General features: G+C 55.2%; 1 protein-coding gene across 8 annotated transcripts in view; it reads right to left on the reverse strand.

Annotated features, from left to right (window-relative positions):
* Ankrd11 (ankyrin repeat domain 11) overlaps positions 1-20,140 on the reverse strand; it is a 157,213-nt gene that overhangs the window by 15,493 nt on the left and 121,580 nt on the right. For 5 of the 8 annotated variants that reach the window (XM_078032837.1, XM_078032839.1, XM_078032835.1 and 2 more), the window contains 4 exons: positions 18,882-19,024; positions 10,410-10,548; positions 969-1,139; positions 609-812 (listed from right to left, as the gene is read on the reverse strand). In XM_078032837.1, the coding sequence (XP_077888963.1) occupies positions 609-812; positions 969-1,139; positions 10,410-10,548; positions 18,882-18,968 (601 nt within the window). In that variant the 5' untranslated portion in view covers positions 18,969-19,024. Of the gene's footprint in view, positions 1-608; positions 813-968; positions 1,140-1,587; positions 1,685-10,409; positions 10,549-18,881; positions 19,025-20,140 lie in introns of those variants that run through there. The other 3 variants (XM_078032841.1, XM_078032840.1, XM_078032838.1) reach the window with 2 other exon arrangements.

A 20,140-nucleotide genomic window follows, 5' to 3' on the forward strand; every position in this document is an offset into this window, starting at 1 on the left:
GCACAGCTCGTTAACTAGCACCAGAGAAACAGGCTACAAAGGCAGCCACAGAAGGCGTGAGGCCCTGACTCGGACTTGCAGGGAGGCCCTCTGCCTGGGAAGCCGAGCGCAGCACCCAGCACTGGTGTGCCAGCAGGGCTCACCCCGCAGGGAGGCTGTGGAGCCAGGCCCTCCATAGGGCAGCTAGGTAGCAGGCAGCACTAGACTCTCACCACAAGCCCGTGCCAGGTCTGGAGAGGCGCCTCTGCTCTATTTCACTTAAAAGTGCCTCCCAGTGTCCCTAATAGGGCAAGCAGGGCAGGCCGAGACCCGAGTGCCCAGTCACAGTATAGAAGCGCCCTCTGCTGAGGTGTGCACGCTGCATCTAAAAACAGTGGGCAAGACCCCCCAGGAGCCTGGAGCTGTGTCTGGCAGACACAGCAGCAGGGAGATACTTAAAAACAAACAAACAAACAAAAAAAAACCCAGTTCTCTTAGAAATAAAAACAAAGATTGTATTTTGAAGTCCTTTCCCAGAGAATCCTCCCTCTCAGGACCAGCCTTGTCCACATACACACAAGGGCCTCGCAGCCTCTGCTTCTGCCTATGGGCAGGGCACGTGCACCTACCTGCGAAGTCCTTGACATTGACATCAGCGCCCTCGCTGATGAGCTCCTTGATGCGTCGGGCATCCCCCCTGATGGCAGCACGGTGCAGGCGGGTCTCGCCCCGCTCGTTCCTCTTGTTGACTTTGTCTTTGGTTTTTGAGGCAGAGCTGGGCGTTCCCTTCTGACACACTGCAGACTGGGAGGGGTGCTTTGGTGTGGTGTCTACTGCAGGCCAAGGGGACAGGTGGGGCGTTACTGGAGGAGGCGCCGAGCGGTGGAGGCCTGGAGAACCTGGCCGCTTCCACAAGGTGAAGGGGTTCTGCACGGGGCCCCATACCAAGCAGACCCTGTGCCTCCCAGGCCCAAGGCCCCAGGGCTCACCTGGGCTGTTGGCAGACTCCTCGGCTGTCATCTGCATGAGGAGAGCCACCTGCTGGCGCTCAGAGAGTGGGTAGCCAGCTCGGATCCCAGACAGCCCCATGCCGAACAGCAGCCCGGACTTGCGGGCGACAGGCTCCTTCTTGATCCTCTTCCGCTCAGGACCCTGTTTCTCTGTGCAATGGGTGGGGGAGAGAGGAGAGGAGAAGAGACTTCATGCCAAGTCCTCAGAGCCAGGGCCTCGCCTGGCATTCCAGAGCCCCTGCGTCCCGCCCAACAACTCACAGAGCAGTAGGGAGGCCTGCGAGGGACAAGGCACAGTGGCTGGCAGCGCCGGCACCGCCCCACCTGAGAGCAGCAGCTGTGAGAGACACAGTTGACACCCTGTTGCCAGCCCACCAGGTCTGCTGAACCTTGGCCTCCACCAACGTCTGCTCACCGCAGCCGCCTCCGACCCGCGGGCGGGAGCAGCGGATGGTCGGCACTGCTGACCTGGCAGCACATGTGTCTGCAATTTAACGCCTCTTTCCCAGCCCTCCTCCAAACAAACAATGCAGATGTAAAATGGCAGACAGAGTTTAAAATACATAAATAAATCAAGGCCAACTTGTCAGTACTGTACCTTTCTTCTTGCTTCTAGGAACCTCCATTTCATGCCGTGGTGCTTCGAGGAGCGTACCAGCCTTGCAGTACCACAACATGGACTGAGCTGGAGGCATCTGAAGGTATCAACACAGAGCACTAACGAGATACGGCGAAACAGCTTTCTCCTTCCACCTCTGCCTCCTCCTGACAAGCAAGTTCTGGGCGCCTCTGACCCATGACGCAACACCCTGCAGCCTCCAGCACGGAGACTGTGCTGCTGCTCCTAAGAGGTGGGGTGGGGAGCAGACACCCCAGACTCCATGACTGCGGTGAACACCCCACACTCTCCTTGCCCAGCACCTGCTCTAATGGAGGCCAGGAGCAAGACCCTGGCTGCTCAACACCCTGCTGTTCTGAAGCCCAGTGCGGGGCCAAGACGATTCAGGGATCTCTGTGGCCATGGGGAGGGGGGGCAGCCACAGTAGCAGGGAGGACCGCTGTGGGAGATGCAGGTCTGAGCATGCCCTCTTTCTCTCCATCCCTCACTTCCACGAAGGCCCTCTGCGGGACTAAACTGCTTCCTTGGTGACCAGAGTCTGTCCCTAGGGAGTGAGTGGCAGTGAGGTGGCCCGAGTGGACTGCACGTCTGGGGTCCCGCAAGATGCTGGTCTCCAGAGGGCTGCCTGCTCAGCTCTGCTCCACCCCACTGTTCTGCCACCAAGGTGTCCTGTAGAGAGGTTAGGCTGCTTCTTTAAAAACCCAATCTGTGACTCACTGGGAATACAGGCTGCATGTTTCAGCATGTGCCTGAGGGTGCCAACTGCTCAGCGAAGCCGCCTGAGCCCCAGATGCCCAGCAGTTCTAGAGCCAGCTGTGCCACACAAGTTGGAGAAAGGAAGGTCCTCCCAAGGGGGCCTGGACCAGGCCTGCAGAATACACAGCTCCTCCGCAGGCTGGGGCAGGGCCACAGCTACTCAGTGCCCTCAAGCAGGGAGGGAAGCCATCTTCTCAACCCAGCACGCAGCCTCAGGAGGGATGCATGTGGAGTGACTAGGGCAAGGACACCTGCCACACCAGCTGGAATAGCCAAGTCAACTTCAGTCACCGACGAGGTGACAGGGGCGCAGCCAGATCACCCTCCCATATGTCTAGGTCCCCGTAGAAGCAACAGGGCCACAGTGACTGAGTCAGGGCATCAGGTTTCCATTTGATCTCTCTGTGCACATGCCTTGTACCTTCTGTGTCCCTGCACTGACCTGCCACTGAGCTGGCCACACACATGCCTTTACATGTCCTGTGGCTATGTCCTGACAATGACAGAACCAGCCCAGGCAATACTGGGTGCTTCTCCTGGTGCTCCAGGACCTGCCATCCCTATGAGGTGGGGGTTGAGTGCCCACCAGTTCTCCTGTCTCCAGGAGGAGGGGTCCACACGTCGTGGAGCCATAGGTCTGCCCAGAACCTCTGTGCAGCCAAGACCTGTCCCTATACCAGGTACCTAGTACAGGGGGACAACACCTCTGGGGGCCATGAACCCCCACACCCCGCCCCATAAGGACACGACGAGAGCCTCAGTATAGCATGATACAGCAAGATCCTGCTTGCAGGCGATATCTGACGACCACATTCAGTGACTCCACAGGTCACAGGCCAGGGGACCACCCTCCATGTGGTGAATGGACGACAGGGTGCTGCCCAGGCTGGCCTTTCACTCCTGGGATTGAGTGACTCTGCCACCTTAGCCGTGCAGCAAACGGTCCTTTTAAGATGGCCAAGGAGTCCAGGGAAGTGCACCAGTGGCTGGCCTGAGGCTGGCTGGGGCTGCCCGGTTCCAGGCCTACTTGCACTTCCTTCTGAGGGTCAGAGAAGGACAGCACACAACACTCGCTCCAGACCTGCAGACGGTGGGCCACGCAGGTGGGCAGGAAGCGACAGGGCCACAGTGAACTGAATCAGGCCTGGGCTCCAGGGACAAGGAGGCCAGCTGTCCCCCTCTGTGGCCCACTCACGAGCAGCACCGTCCCTTGGCTTCTCCTGAGCCCCAGTGAGGGCAGACAGAATTTACACCTGTGCTTAGCCACAAGAGCTTCCAGCTGCCCCTGTGGTGCTGGGGGAGCATGACACCCTTCTCGGGGGGCCCTGTCCCACCCCTCAGGAACAAGGCTCTCCCTGACAGGAACACCCCACACAGCTCTGCCCAACCTTCAACGAGGTTTGTCCTAACAGGAAAAACCCCAGTCTGATAACCTGAGAGCCACTGTCTCCACAAAAGGCAGCTTTCTCCAAGTAGCCGTGGCAATCAGCACCCACAAGGATCCACTTTCTGTCCCTGGGTTCCGTGCCTGGCTGAGATGATGCCCACCGCAGAAGACCCAGAGTGGCCACAGCCCCCTCACCCTCCTCCCACGGGATGCCTCATAGCCTGGCCCCAGCTGGGTCGTGACCAAGGGTGAGGAAATGGGGCGGGGAACAGGAGGAGCCACTCCTAGATGCTGATGGGGACAAGCACAAATTCCATTATCCAAATGGAAGCGAGTGAACTTTATGTGAACTTTAAATGGTCTTTTCCAAGTTACAAAGTAGAACACTGGCAGGTCCGGGAAGACAGGCAGCCTACAGTGCAGCAGAGGGGGCACTTGTGGTCACTGTGTGTCTCTGGCTGTCCACGGGCCCTCATGTCCCCTCAAGCTGTGCTCGACAGGCTGGGTGCACTTGATGTAGAGCCCAGCACAGAGGCCAGGGAGATAGCAGGGGACAAGCCAGGCCCTCCAGCCTATGCAACCGGTCCCCATTCCCATGCATTCCCCGTTTTCCCCCCAAAGATGCTAGGGTGGCACTTCTCCAGGGATGGCCCCGGCTGGACGGCCATCTCCAAGATACAAGGGATGTGGCAGCACCTTGTGCTTCTGCAGTCTTTCTCTGCCTCTGACGTAAGTCGGGACACCATCCTCAGCCTGCGCCCCTGTGCCTGGGACCCCTGGCTCCTCCCACTGTCCAGCACTGCTGGGTGGGGCCTCCCTCCGAGTGGGTGGCAGGGGTGGTCTGTTCTGAGGTGGCCTATTTTCAGGAGTCCACTTCCTGCCATTGTGTCCAATGGGATAAGACCTTCCTGAGGCCCAGTGTGCTCTGACAACAAGGAGAGCTAGGGTGGCCAGGCTGTGATCGGGGGACAGAGCTGTGCAGCATCTCCTCCTGGCTATTCTCGCTCCTGGTCTCCGGGACGCAGGACAACAGGCTTGCCTCTGATTGCTTTCTTCCTGTTTACGTTCACTACCCACTGCAGACGCAGATTCCTTTCCCAGGAACTCTGGAAAGGTCTCAGCCGCCAGCCTTTAGATTCTGCTTCCTCTCGCTTTGGCCTAACCTGAGCCCATTCTCCCCTGCTTCTCTTCTCCCACTCCGTCCACACCTCCTATCCCGTCTTTATCCTACACCTCAGTCTATGACATTTCTTTACTTACAACTTCAAATTAGCTCATTCTTTATTATGTTGTACCTAATTAGCTACACAGTCGGAACACTGGTTTTCAATTTTAGTGTTTATAACTTTCATTTCCATTTGATACTTAAAACATTCCATATGATACTTAAAACATAAATCTGCATAATGTTTTATAGTCTTTTATTTCTTGCTTCTGTTTTTAATTCTTCTCTTATAATCCACCGGTGTACTTTTTCATGCTCAGTAGTTCCAGGGTGTGACGTCCCTCAGGCTGCGGAGCCTCTTGGGACAGCAGGAGGCCTTGCAGTCTGTCATTCTGCCTGGGCACTAGCACTTGTCCTAGCTCCAGTCAAAGGCCTCAAGTAGCACACGGCACTTCCAGGGGCATAAGGAAGCACAAACCAAAATGCCAGCCCTACAAGAGGAAAGGGCAGGACTCTCCTTCCTTTTCAGAATCTGCCCAAAGGGACTGAGAGCTTGGCTGCGGAGGCGGCCCCTCCCAATAGCCCAGTGTGTCACATTGATGGAGCCTGCTGCTCAGCCCCTGAGGGACAGCCTCAGGGTATGGGCCTGGATGCTAATAGGTGCGTGCACCTTAGCTCACAGAGCACCTGCAGCACTGAGCTCCAGGTTTTTCCAGAGAGAGAAAGGTGTAGGACACACAGTATACTTTACTGCCAAGAGGGGAACATTAGAGGGACTAATGCACCATTGCAGAATACTCTTTATTCTGCTCTCCAGAGGAGCACTGCTGTGGTGACGTTTTGAAAAACAGGAGATTCCTGTGCACATCAGCTAAGCATGCTCTGGTCAGTGCAGTTTCCTGTCATAGACAGCTCCCTTCCTTTTTCCTGGGCCTCAAAAGCATTACCTGCCATACCAAGCACCGGCCCTAGTCCACATCTGGGGTCATGAAGCACAGCACTCCCATCATAAAGCCCCAGAGGTGTACAACCTATGCACCAGATCACTGGTTACAAAAGGGACCATAACCTGTCCCTAAGCCTGGGCTGAAACTCCAGAAGAGACCAATAGAGACGCACAGGGCGTGCCCTGGGCAGCCAGCCTACAGCTGGCACTCACACTAGATCCCATTTCTTGACCCGTCTTTTCTTCCTTCTGTCACCGCCAATGATTGTTTAAAGAAAAAAGACCCTGAATCCATGTGCTGTACCCTGCACCCTGTGCTGAGACCCCCGTCACCATATGCTGTGACCCAGTCTCCAGCCTCAACCTGGCTCCTCCCTCTGGGCAGGGGCTGGGTCCTCTCCCCTTTTGCCTTCACCTGTAGCATGGTGGCTCCTGGCTGTCTGACCCTGCATCTCTAGACTCACATGAGGCACAGGACTACAGGTTGCAGCAGCAGACGGGCCAGAATTGAAAAGTGACACTGGCACCAAGAGGACAACTTCCTGACCACTATCACACTCAGCACAACAAGCCAAGAAGCCATGTTGATGTGAGCAGACCCAAGGTGGACATGCAGCAAGACCTGCACTGTGCCCACCCATCCCACCTACATGCCCTGCACCTCTGCAGCTGCTCCCCCCACGGCTAACAGGGCAACTCAAGGTGGGCAGGTTGCCCAGAGCCCGCAGTGGGGCACCAGGATGAGGCAGCCTGGCCCAGTGCCTGCCTAGCCCCATGTGGTTCCCCTCCAGAAGCTGTAAAACTCCCAGCAGAGCACTAGGCTGGGTGTCTGCTGGCCCCCGACTCACTGTGTCATGCCGTAGGCCCAACTACCGGCCCCAGGGTTCCTTTGGTGTTCATGCTCCCCTTGGTTTAAGAAGAAACGGAACTGCCCAGGTCTAGATGGGAAGAATGGCCAAGAAACAGCAGGACAGAAGCTGATCATGGCATCTCAATCATGGAAAACACTGCACCTGGACATGTCTCATCCCAAGTGCCCACAGGTGGTTCTTGGGCCAATTCCAGAATCCTCCCTGTGCAACCAAGACCTGGCCACTCACCCTCACCTCACCCACCAAGGTCTCAAGACAGTGGGAGACTCCTCCTCCCTGTAATGCCTTGGGGGAGCTGGAGGGGTCCTGGGGTACGACCTGGCAGGGTGCTGCTGGGAGCCTGTTAGTACCATGTCCACAGCCACATGGTGAGGTGGAGAAGCCCGCCCTGGCTGTGCTCCCAGCCAGCGAGCCGGAGGCCTGCACACCCTGCTCTCCACCTAGGGAGCAAGCCATGGATCAGTGTCCTGGCTGGCACAGCCTTGACACCCCTCCTATGGTGCAAGAACAGTCCTTTCCCAGCAAAAGCTAAAGGGGCTGTGACCCCCGGAAACCCGTCTACCACTGACCATACATGGCAACACGCTGTAGATATCCAGGGGCTGGTGCCCTGCTCAACCAGGAAAGCCAAGCAAGCAATGTTCCCTCTTCCACAGAGCCGCCAGCTGCAGACTTCTCTGACATGGTGGCTTCTTTTCTCAGGTGTGTCCCTCTTGGTGTCCCAGGCAGGAAGAAGGGAGACCAAGGGTCACAGCTGATGGAGTGGCGGGCTTGTGTGGAACTCCCCCATCAGGGAATACCTAACAATGTTCACAGACTTTTAAAACATGGGGAACACGGGTGCACAGACAGTACCATCTGAAGCAAATGCAGGACATTAATTCTGTCATGAGTTCTTGTGGTGACAAAGCTTTTCCCACTAAAACTGGACCGAGGCAGTGAGGGATAGAGGCCTGAACAAGTCAGAAGGAAGCAGGTGAGTCTCCTTGGGCTGACCTGGTCTGAGGAAGGACTGTCTGCTGACCCTAACCCTTCTTCTGAGCCTATGGCAAGCACCATCTCTGGGCAGCTTCCTTTTGCTACGCAGACAGCCAGACCTGCTTCCACAGCTGTGCCTCCCACTGTGCCCAGAGGCCTTAGCAGAGGTGATGGTGCTGTGCTGCACAACCTCAGGGGCTGGTCCTGCTCGTTTTGCTCACAACAGGCCCAACTGTACTGCTCCTGGCAAGCCATCCAGCCTGACTCAGCACCAGGGGGCTGTACCTCCAGTGGGCTAGGCCATGCACACTGGGGTCAGGGAGCAAGAGACCACTCCTGCAGCAGCTTCTTGCCTCTCAGGGCACAGCCAGAGAAGCTGTCTGTGGGAGGCTGATTCCCTCCTCAGCTAGGCCACCTCCCCATGGCAAAGCTCCAGGCCTTCTCAGCAGAGGGCGCTGGAGGGACGCTGCAAGAGGAGGGCTAGTGGGGTTGGGATGCAGGGCTTTGCACCTGCCTGTCCTGGCTTCCTCCAGCCAGGGGGCTAAGCCATATCCCTTCAGGGAGGGCAGACTCCTCCTCAGCTGAGAAGACCAGGGGGTGTTTTTCTCAATCACTCTTTCACCAGGATAAAAATCCTGCAGATGCCAGTGCTTTCCCAGCCTCCAGAACCGTGAGCCAAAACAAACCTTTCTTTATTTAAAAAAAAAAAAAAAAAAGATCACTGCATGAATCTCCCTGTTCTGTGTAAATTTTCCTTCCTGAGGGAGGCGGCTGGATGCCACCCCAGAGCCAGATGCGCCTCTCACTCCCGCTTCCTCAGCAAGCACTGTTCCTCTGGGTACAGTGAGCCAGGGCCCAGCTCAGCGCCCAGCTCAGCAGAGAAGGAAGGAGACAGGTAACAGGTGAGTGCGGGCAAAAGGTGTGGAGCAAGACCAAGATTCACCAGCTGGGGAGCAGCTCAGGGTGCCAACACGTGCCAAGCATATATTTGGGGTCCTGGGTTCCATTCCCAGCACCAAAAGAATGAATGCAGGATGCCATCTGCACACTCACGGTCGCATCGCCATCTCATGGGAGGTCTAATTCTGTCACAATGAGGAAGCAGACATGCAAGGAGGCCATGTCAGAACGGGTCCTGGGAGAACCCAGCCCCAGAGCAGGAGGCACATTGCCCCGGCGGGAATCCACTGCAAAACTTCCTGCCCTTTCCCCTGGCCAAAATCTCCCCTGTGCCCAGCTGGGCCTCTGCCTGCTGGAACCAGGATGCAGTGTGAACAACAGCACTGCATGGACATTGGGTACAGGCTAAGGATCTCTGCAGGTTCCACAGAATGAAGGTGCAGCAGGCTGAGCCTCACAGATGCTCACCATCAATGAAGGGGCCCCTGAGACCTCCTGGAGCCCCTGGGGAATGGCCTCCTTATACCACTATATCAAAATGTGACAAACTGGAACGGGATACATTCTAGACCAGCAGGACAAGGCTGCTCAGCAGGGTATTGGGCACGGGTAACCCCTTCCACAAGCCAAAGGGCTCTCCCAGGCTGCAGAAGCACCAGCACGTGCACGTCAGCTCTTCTCTCAGGGGCCTCCTTCCAACCTCACACCATCTACGTCCAAAGAGCTAATAACCAGCCTGGGGATGTGGCTCAGCAATGCAGTGCTCACCTAGCTTGTGCGAGGCCCTGGGTTCCATCCCCAGCACCGCAAAGAAGAAAAAGAGAAGGGGTAAAAAGCCGATAACCAACTGTGAACAGCACCCCTGCTAAGCCATGCCATCAGGGCACCAAACCAGGACTAGGATTTCCAGGCCTGGCCTGACCTCCTCCAGGTGCACGCCATGCCCACATCCACTAGCCCCTGACCGTGCCCCACCCCCGCGTCTCTGAAAAACGTCCCCTGCCCTAATATGCCATAAATCATGTCTGCCAATCTTGCCACTTGCCTGCTCTGAGGTGGAGACCAGCCCCTCTGCTGGCCTCCAGCTAGCTAGTCCCCCCAGCTCTGGGGAGTTCTGGGCTAGAGGGTGGGAGAAGGACCTGCGACCACCACAAGAGCCCAAAGGCAGTTCCTTGGACTCTGCTGGTGAAAACTGTGGGTGGACACTCATTTCCAGGCTGCGGCGTCAGCCACCTCTCCTCCAAGCAAGTGAGGATGTTCGTTCAGTCTCATGTTCTCAGTGTGTGCCTCCCTTCCTGGTGCCAAAGGATGCCAGAGGGAGCCCAGGGCCCTCAGCCAGTTCACCTCAGGTCTTGGGGCCATCTTGGTGTTCTGCTGCCCCTCAGTCCTACCTTTTGGGGCTACAGAGAACTCAGAAGACCAGCAGGTGGGGAGGCCATTGGGAGAGACTCTCCACAAGCAGCTCAAGATGGCCAGCCTGGGCGCACACGCTCCTGCTCAACACCCTCAGACCCACCTATGCTTAGGAAGACCACAAGGCACTTTCAGAGTTCCCTCTGGCTTTCACTACAAGCAATGGAGCTTAATCTGTGTGGGAAAACCACATCCCTGCTGTGTGTGGCCCTCCAGGAGTCCACCCGGAGCAGGGCAACTGCAGCCCCACAGAAGAGCCTGGGACAAGGCTTTCCTACAGCTCCACAGCAGCCCGATGCAGGGAAGAAGAGGCAGTGCCTGGAGAGGCCGGTGCGGCATGGAGCCAGGAGGGGCGGGGCTGGGAGGAGGGGCCCAGTGTGGTACCTGTGTCCGAGTCCTTCTGTTCTCCATTGGCCCCCACAGTGAAGGGCAGCTTCCGCTTGGTGGCTCGCTCTCTCACCTCCTTTCCTCCATCACTGCGGTCCAGCTTTGGGGTCTTGGTCAGAGAAACTTTATCTTTATCCTAGTGGGGGAAAAAGAGGTTGCTTTCAGAAATCACTTCCAGACTAAATCCTCAAAATACTCAAACTGGCTACAATCTCACTTCACATGCCACAAACCCTGAACCTCTTCTGGGGGGCAATCAACTACTCCTCCTGCCCCAGGCCACAGTGCAGAGCCACACGGGTACTGGTGTGTAGAGGAACCACAGCTGAAGCCTGACCGTGGCTGGGTACTGAAGGTGATCAATACCCACTGAGTGTGCAGCTCCCTGTGACTGGATGCCATGCCTTCCTTCCCTGTGCCCACTGGATGCTGCAAGGCTGCAGTTTTGCCCTTCTGCTCTCACCTCGGACCCTCAGCCTGGCTGTAAGGAGCCCAGGCTGACCACCTGACTGCGGCCCTCACAGAGGGGCTGGCAGGAGTGTCACTCACAAGGTGACTACCCAGCAGCTCCAATTCCACCTCCTCTACCAGTTGGTTGACCTTGGGTAAGGCTCAGCGCACCACTACAGAGTGGGCACAGTGTCCACTCCAGAGGAGGAAGCTGGGCACACCTCACACATACACTCAGGCTACAGTCTCCCATAATGTGCCACATGAGCCAAGTGTCTACCTGAGGCTCTGAGGTCACAGAATGCACGTTCACCTGGTAGAAAGTGGAGCTTTGGAGCAAGGTCAGGAAGGAGCAGCTGGGTCCTGAGGGTGAGGGCGGAGGCCACTCACAGTGACAAATGTGCCCCCTATAAGAGCTGGCAATCATGCTGAGAGGGGAAGCTGGTCCCCTGAGGCAAAGGTGGCTCTGAGGTGGCTGCGGTCAGTGCCAGGAGGGACCCTTTGCTCCAGGCTGGGCTGGGTGGGTGCACAGTAAAGGTATACCAGTTCTGATCAGCTGCAGCCAGCTGAAACCGGGGCCTCTTCAGCCCACATGGAGTCACAGGCTGTGGCCTCCCTCGGGGCCAGCTGCTCTGCGGCTGGGTGGGAGGCTGAACGAAGGCACTGGCACACTGCCGTTTCAGAGGAGCAGCCACAGTCACTGGCAAACAGCACAGCTGCAGGGCTGCCCTCAAAGCACTGGGGTTCTGAGAAGCTCCTGGCGGGATGAGGTGGGGCGCTGCCTGGGGCCGTGCCAGCAGTAGGTCTCCCTGGCCCTGCCTCCTGCTGACTGCTCCACCTCTGCCTTTCCCAGCCCGGTAGTTAAGGAGTGCTGTTCCCCCAATTTAGCTGTTTGCCCCTAGTGCTTCAGACACAGCCAGGGCAACAAGACCAGCACAAGGAAGGGTGTCCAGGAGGTGCTGTGTGCAAGTGCAGCACCCAGCGCCAGGCACCATACCTCCCCGCCCTTCTGCATGGGCACAGGCATCTCCCAGCAGGAGACACCCATGAACCGTGCCACCCAACACCAGGGAAGAGTGCAACAAAAACTACAAGACTCTGATTAAATAGTTTCATACCAAGAAATTGCCTGGTCTTTAGGTGGACCTTACCAAGAACTCAGAGGAGAAATAATACCACTCCTAGCACAAACTCTTTCAGAGAAAAGAGAAAGAGTACACGTTCCCGACTCACTCTTGAGGCTGCCACAGCCCTGGCTCCAGAACGCAACAAGGGTGTTCTGTGCATAGTGTGAGCCATGCTCCTCCTGAACAGAGGGCAAGCGCTCACCAGGCACCAGTGATGGACGGATGGGTAAGAAGGCAGCACACAGCCAGGGTGATGGAGTCAAGAATGCAGATGTAAAAAAGTTGGTGCACCAAACACATTAAGGGGCTCGAGGAAAAGACACAGCCACAGCAGTGAGCAGGAGGCCACACAGACAGAGCCAGCACTGCAGGACAGCTGAGGGCAGCTGCACAGCAGAGACCCTGGCAGGGACACCCATGCCCACACCTGCTGAGAAATCGAAAGCCAAAGCAAAGCAACTTCTCAGAAGAGCAAAGGGCTGCCCAGGCAGCTGTGGAAGACAGTCCTCCTCAGGAAAGAGAGGAAACAGGCCCAGGACACACAGTGTGGGTGCAACACCGGCCAGCCAACTACACCTGGGCAGAGCTGGCAAGGGTGTGTGGCAGCTCAGGCTCACGCCTCTCCCTCAGGGAAGGACCATGAGCACTAACCTCAAGAGGACACGTTGCCTCCGCAAAGACCAAAAGGGTACACAAGTGAACTCTGCAAACTGAACTAGAGGGACGGCTGGATACAGGAAGGAGCTGGATGTGCCCTGTACCATGAACACTTGGGCATGGATATTAAGAATATCATGCACTGGGGGGAGGGAAAGGGAGAGAGAAGGGAAATTGCATGGAAAGGGAAGGTGACACTCAGAGTTATACAAAATTACATACAAGAGGAAGTGAGGGGTAAGGGAAGAATAATACAAGTGGAAGAAATGTTTTACAGTAGAGGGGGTTGAGAGAGAAGAGGGGAGGGGAGGGGAGGGGGGATAGTAGAGGATAGGATAGAGAGCAGAATTCATCAGACACTAGAATGGCAATATGTAAATCAATGGAAATGTAATTGATGTGATTCAGCAATCTGTATACGGGGTAAAAATGGGAGTTCATAACCCTTTTGAATCAAATGTGAAATATGATATATCAAGAAAGATGTAATGTTTTGAACGACCAAAAATAAAAAAAATAAATAAATTTTTAAAAAAAGAGAGAAAAAAAAAAAAAAGAATATCATGCACTAACAAAACACATTAAAACCTAGGGACAAATCCAGAAACAGATGTTTGAGCCCACTACATAAAAAATTACCAGATAGTAACAAGAGAACATAAAGACATAAGTAAGATGCAAGGCTACATCATGTTCAAGAATTAAAAAACCTCAAAAACTATGATATTTCTCCACACACTGACATTCAAAGCAATCCAAACTCCAGCTTATTAGAAAATGTATATGGAAATAGTTGGACATGGTGGTGCACACCTGTAATCCCAGCAATGCAGAAGGATCACAAATTCAAGGTCAATCTCAATAACTTAGGGGGACTCTGACTCAAAGTAAAAAATAAACAACAGGGGCTTTGGGATGCAGCTCAGTGGTAGAGTGTTCCTGGGTCTCATCCCCAGCACCAAAAAATGAAAGGAAGGAAGGGAGGGAGGGAGGGAGGGAAACAAAAAAAAGGGAAAGAAAAGTACACAAAAGATCAAAAGTAGCAAATAGGGGCTGGGGCTGTAGCTCAGTCCTCAGCACCATATAGAAATAAATAAATAAAATAAAGGTATTGGGTCCATCTATAACTAAAAATATTATTTTAAGCATAACACCAAGGCAACAAGGCTAACAGCTTACACTGCCAACATCAAGACTGTGAAACGATGGTACTCAAGCACGTGTCCTGGAGTGGGTGTTGCACTCTGGGGGCCTTGGGACAGAGCAGAATTGATAGCCGGGGCTGCCTGGTGGCATGGCAGGTCTCCAGGTGGCCCCTGTGCCACACCACATGACTAGTCCCAGATGGATCCCAGCCAGATAGCTCCTAGGAGGCAGCACAGGGCAAGTGCCACAGGACACATGCATCCATGCTCCCTCGTGTGGCCATGTGTGCGGAGGGAGGAGACCACCAATTCCGATGGGTCACAGGGACTGCCCAGAGGGAACGCACTCCACATTCATCAACAGAAGAATGATGACACCATCGGAGGTGCCCGCCAAAGGGCTATGCAACAGCCAAGCAGAGCCACAGGCCGGAAAACACTGCCCTCACATCACCACTTCTTATCTGTGGTGACAGAGACAGAAAAGGGGCCACCTTTGGCATAGAGGGGGTTGCTGGTTAGGGACAGCAAGGACAGTCCCAGAGCCCAGAAAACATTGTGCATGTTCCTCAGAATGCAGACTGTCCCTGGTTTTCAAAGTGGGAGAAAAGCTACAATTGTGCATTGTATTTCACCAAAAAGTATTTCACATAAAATGTTACCCCAGCCCCTCCCCCAAGTAGCACCGTGGACAACGCCACGTGGAGACACTCGGCACCTGGGCTGGCTGTGATCCAATGTGCTGGACTCCGTCATGAGGTGCAGACAGAAAGGCTGTCTTGCAGCTGCCCCAAGGCGGGGCTGAATCCCGGTGCTACCCCTGAGCCACACCCCTGCCCTCAGCCTCCCCTGGCACAAGGATGACAGGTGTGCGCCACTCCTGGAAGAAGAACTGTTTTAAACATCCACCGCTCCATGACTGCCACTACAAGCAGCATCGCAAGAAACAATGAAGTCCTAACTGCATGATCAAAAAGGGTGCTGGTCTACCTGGTGCTAGTGCTGGGAACCACCCAAGGTTAGCAATACTCCGTGACCAGCCATGGAGGGACCCAGGAGGAGCAACCAGTACAGTGGGCACTGGCTACCTGTCAGAGAGCTGCCCCGGCCCTCTGCTGAGCACAGTCCTGGGAGCCTGAGTGCTCTACGCGTGCTCTGTTTCTCCACCGTGGCCATGGTTGTTCCAGATCCTCTGGAATCAGGGTTTTCACGGTCCTACACTGAACCCACAAATCCACTGGGAGGGAGGAGCTTGAACAGCGCTCAGCTTTCTCACCAATGGCAAAACTCTCCACCTATTTAGGCCTTCCCAACTTCTCACAGCAAGCAATCTGTGTAGCTCTCAGGGTTCAAACCTTGAAGCATATCTTTTAAACTTATCCCCAAATAATTCATGTTTTTGATGCTTCTGACCATGTTTTTGGCTCCATGAACTGCATTTATGGCTCTACACTGCCGCTCATGCTGATCTGAGGGCTCCCGTGCCTCCTCCATGGCATCTGTGAGCAGCTTGGTGCTGAGGGCAGTTTTCTTTAGCACTCATCATTGGCCAGGAGCTGGTCTTCCACAGGGTGCGTCAGGTAAGGGAACTCCCTCTACCCCATATACTTTCTGAGGGTTTCTGTAATGAGTGGGTCTTGGATTTGGCCAAGTGTGTGTGCATGCGCACTCATCAACTGACAAAACTACAGGGTTTTCTGTTTTGGTCATAATAAACTGATTCTGGATGTCAGCTGAACCTCAAATTCTTGGTGTAAACCCTCCTTGGCCAATGTACACTATCCTCTTTAATGTCTGCGACCTTGCATTTGCCTATCATTAAAAAAAAAAAAAAAGAATCTGGAAGAAAAACAAATGGACTGGATTTACAGGGAGGTTAGGTGAGAATGAGGGAAAGCAGGACAAACAGAGTGCCCACTACAAGAGCCACACCAGAGGAAGGCCGAGTCCTGGGGTTTTCTGAGCCTTTTTCCCCCAAACCAAGAAAGTTCTGCCTTATTAAAATCAGAAATTTAAATTTATTAAATTTCTTATTAAAATCAGAAAGAGGAGTCCAGGGAAAGAATGACCTAATAGGACTCCGCCTGCACCCAAGGCATTGTTGGGGGGGGACATGGGAGGACCCTCAGGGTCACTGGCAATGGCAGTGCTGAGGTGGCCCTTCAATGCTGCTCTATTGCAATCAGGGCAGAGGAGTCTGTGGGAGCTGTGCTGAGCAAGCAGAAACCACGAGGACGTTCATAATGACCCACGGCCCTGTCCTCAGCCCCACAACTGATTTGGGAGAAAAGAGGACCCAAGCCTGGCAAGTTCTAGCAAAAAGGACTGAGAGAAGTCCCAACAGCGAGCAGGGAATCTCCAGGTGTCCATCAGGGACCATAAGACTTGGTCTCTCTCTATTGCCACCATGATAGTCTATCTGGAGTCTGAGATGACCTGACTCCATTAGGGCTGTCGGCCCCTTTCTGTTATTTGTTGGATGAAGCTGCACGCTCCTCCTTGGGACCCCACAGCCAAGAGCCCTGTGGCTTCAGAACATGCCTGGAAACCACAGGAGGAAGCAGTACAAGCTGAAGCCCCACCAACCCCATGGTGGCAGTGGCACGGCCACCTCTAGAGATGGCCTCATCCCTTAAGGAACGTGCCCACCAGCAGCATGCCAGGTAAGTGGACCTACAGGGCAGTCCTGTAGGTTCCACAAGGCTTCCTCGCTGTGAGCCTGCAGGTCCTGCTGGTGCTCCAGCTGTGGCATGCACCATGCAGACACAGCTCACTCCAGAGCCCCTCCTAGCTTCCTGCTCACTGAGTGTGACCAGGGCATGTTCCCAGCTGAAGCCATGGTCTAGAAGTCACTCTGAGAACAGCCAGAAGAGGCTTGCAGTCTTCACTCAGAGTAGTGTGGGCTGAGCACAGCAGCAAGGGGCAATAGCCTGTAATGGAGGGAGTTCTGGACTGGAGATCAGGGATGTTACTTCTTGCAGGGCAGTCTCTGACACCATGACAGCCCCTGTCTTCTCTGGACCAGGACACACTCAACAGTACAGGGTTTCCTGGCTCCTGCCAAGGTTACTCCCAGGTTGCATATTCCAGAGACCACTTCCAGAGCAGGTCCTCACCCGCAAGGAGACCTGAAGGAACACCCGCTTCTCCATGAGCCTGCCCCTGTGCCTGATGGGTGCAGCTGGGAGTCTGCTTCATGCCTGCCCCTGTTGTGCACACCCACCAGGTCAGGACTCTTCAGAACAGCCTACAGGCAACTGTGTCTGAGAGGAGGCTTTAGCTCTGATGGTTTTAAGAACACACACAGGAAAACAACACTGCTACCTACTGGGAAAACAAAACAAAAAAGTCTGATCCAGGCTCTCCTGCAGCCACGGCGCAGACTTGGCTTAGGGCTTGCTGGGTTTGGCCTGGTATCCTTGGCAGCCTCTAGCCATGTAGCTTCTCTCCACCATGACCTTCCACCATGATGTTCTGCCTCATCTTACTGAGTTATGGAGTTGGCTAACTGAGCCTGTGAAGCCGTGAGCCCAAAATGAACTTTCCCTCCTCAAAAAAGCAAGACAAAACAAACAACGCCAGGCATGGTGGTGCACACCTATAATCAGCTGGCTGAAGCAGGAGGATCCCAAGTTCAAGGCCAGCCTTGGCAAAGTAGCAAGGCCTTAAGCAACATAGACCCAGTTTCAATTTAAAAAAAAAAAAAAAAAAAAGGGGGGTCAGGGATGTGTCTCAGTGGTAGAGCACCCCTGGGTCTTCCCCAGTACCAAAACCAAACAAAACCACCTGAACCAACCTGGAACCAGCTTCTGTGCTCAGCACCTAGTGCAGTGGCACAACAGAAGCTGCCTCAGGAGAGGGCCCTGTAAGGCCGGTGCAGCCTGCTTTCCAAGGCTCAGCCCTCACTCACAGGACTGCCCTGGGCCTTCCCCCATGCCCAGCAGATACCAAGTGTCAACCACCCGCTTTGAGTTGGGAGGCCCAGTCACTCCCTCCACTGCTTACTCATCTTGGTCAGCTTAAGGGCCAGGGTCTCCTTTTCCCATCCTCCTGCACCCTGCCTGATAGTGGGGGCCTAGAGTTCCAGCTCTGACCTCCCTGCCTCCACACCTGTCCCGCCAGGTCTTCTGTGGGCTGAAGACCACACTCTGCTTCCAGAGCCCAATCTAAGTCTAAGAATGGTCCCAGTCTCTAATGGACATTTTGGGGTTCTGAGACTTGTGCTTGTTTCGACCACACGGACGTAAGAAGCTTCTGATGCTGGCTACGTAAGCAGAGCACACAGCTCACACCCTGCAGGGTAAAGTCTACCCTCTCAGGGTATGACACTGGCCAGACACATGCCTCAGCATGCCAGGTACCCACACTGCAACATCTGCCCCAGTACACAGCTCAAGGCGCTCTGGACAGAGCAAGCAGGGGAGGACAGGGGACACAGGCCACAGCCAAGAGTCCCAGAGGCTCATTCAGCTTGTCCATGTTCAACCAAAGCTTAATGAATATATATGGCTCCACCCAGCCATTTCTACACAGAGCTACCTGCTGGCCTCACAGCAAGCACTTCAAACCCAAACACTGCCAGAGGCTGGGGTGACGGAGGGCGGGAGGAGGCAGTGCCAGCGCCCAGGGGTGAGGGCAGAAGCAGCTTGAAGCCACCAGTGCCCAAGGACTCACTGAGGTGAGGCCCACCTGGCAGTGAACACAGGCCCAAAGGGCTACACAGGCCAGCCACAGGACTCCTGGCAGTGGCCTGTGGCACTGCTGGGATGTACATAGTACTCGCTGCACCAAAACCCTCCCGTTCCCAGGCAGCAGGGGATGGGATGGACAACAGCTACAAAGCAAGCCCCCATCTGTGGTTCAGGTCATGGGCCCACACTTGCCACCCCTAGCACTGTAGGACAGAAATGCTCCCCCAGAACAGAACAAACGGACTTGAAAGTGAAATTCTCAGTAGTGTGTGCAAGCGGGACACTGTGACACAGCTCATCCCTGGTGGCCCTCCTCAGAGCCACAGGAGAGTGGCTCTCTGCCCACATGCAGGGGGCTTCCACTAGCATGCAGCGCCCAGATGGTGGAGGTGGGGTTACCTTTTTCCCAGTTTGTTTCTCCACCATGTCGCTGCTGGGAGAAAAGTCTTCCTGCTGTGGAGTTCTAGAGCGTGCGCCCCTGGGCATCGTTCTGCTCCCGCGCCTCGTCTCCTCTAGGCCGCCACCGCGTCATCATCACCAGTCTGCTTCAACAGAGAGTACACAGGGTTAAAAACCGGCCACACTACACCAACTAAATGACTTCTTTCCAGGGCAGCAGTGGCCGTACTCCATGTGGGGAGTGGGTCCAGGCAGACCCCTACCAGGGCCACCAGCAGTGATGAGAAACAAGGTGGGTCACACAGCTGGGCTTGGGCAGAAAGGAAGCAGATGGCCTGGTCGGGCTGCTGGCTCTTGGCACAACCACACCTGGGCCTGCGCCCTCAGGTTGGAAGTGGCAGTCCCCTCTCCTTCCCTCTGCTGCAGGCCTGATGGCTCCAGTCTCCCAGGTTCAGCCTCTAAGACCTGCTTGCCAGTTGCAAGCACCCCAACAGAAGGCTGGAGGAGAACCATTCTGCTTCTCGTCAAGCCCCAGGCACAGGCACTCATGGATGCAGGCACAGGCCTGTGTCACAGAGGAGTCCCGAGGATCCCCATGGCTTCATGACCCCGCTCTGCCCACCTGGGCCCAAGCTCCAGCCTGTATTTCCCAGGAAACCTGGGACACACACTGCATTTACTGTGCATTTTTTTCCCCCTGTGTTTTATGACTTCCTGGCATCTTACAAGGCTTGCTGGCCAGGGGCTGGTTCCTAGAGACAGCGAGGGCTTGATGCAAACCACCCACCTCCTGTGTAAGCCTCACACTCAGCCAATGGTCCCTATCCCACCACACAACCAGAGTCTGTCCTTATGCAGCAAAGCCTGCAGGACAGAGCACCCTGAATAGCCAGGCCTGCCCCCGTGCAGAGCCAGGATTCCTAGACCCCAACCTACTGTGTGCAGACCCATGGCCTCTGGATTCTCACTGCAGCCCTTCACTGATCTTGCCTGATCCCCAAGATGGCTGACAGTGGTCTCTCCGTAAGCACACAGGGAAAAGACAGAGCCAGAAACATCCCTCGTCAGACACTGGCTCTGCTAGGCCTTCATCTTGGGGTCCCCGCCTGAAGGGACTCCTGACCTCTAGAGATCACCGGGTGCTGCTTCTCAGATTCTCTCTGCCACTCTCCAGGACACAGCCTCACATCCCCCAACTCACTCCTGGTGCTAGGTTTGAGCCCAGGGCCTTGCAGATGCCAGACAAATGCTCTGCCACA

This window comes from Ictidomys tridecemlineatus, chromosome 15 (assembly GCF_052094955.1).
Source record: "Ictidomys tridecemlineatus isolate mIctTri1 chromosome 15, mIctTri1.hap1, whole genome shotgun sequence".
NCBI lineage: Eukaryota > Metazoa > Chordata > Mammalia > Rodentia > Sciuridae > Ictidomys > Ictidomys tridecemlineatus.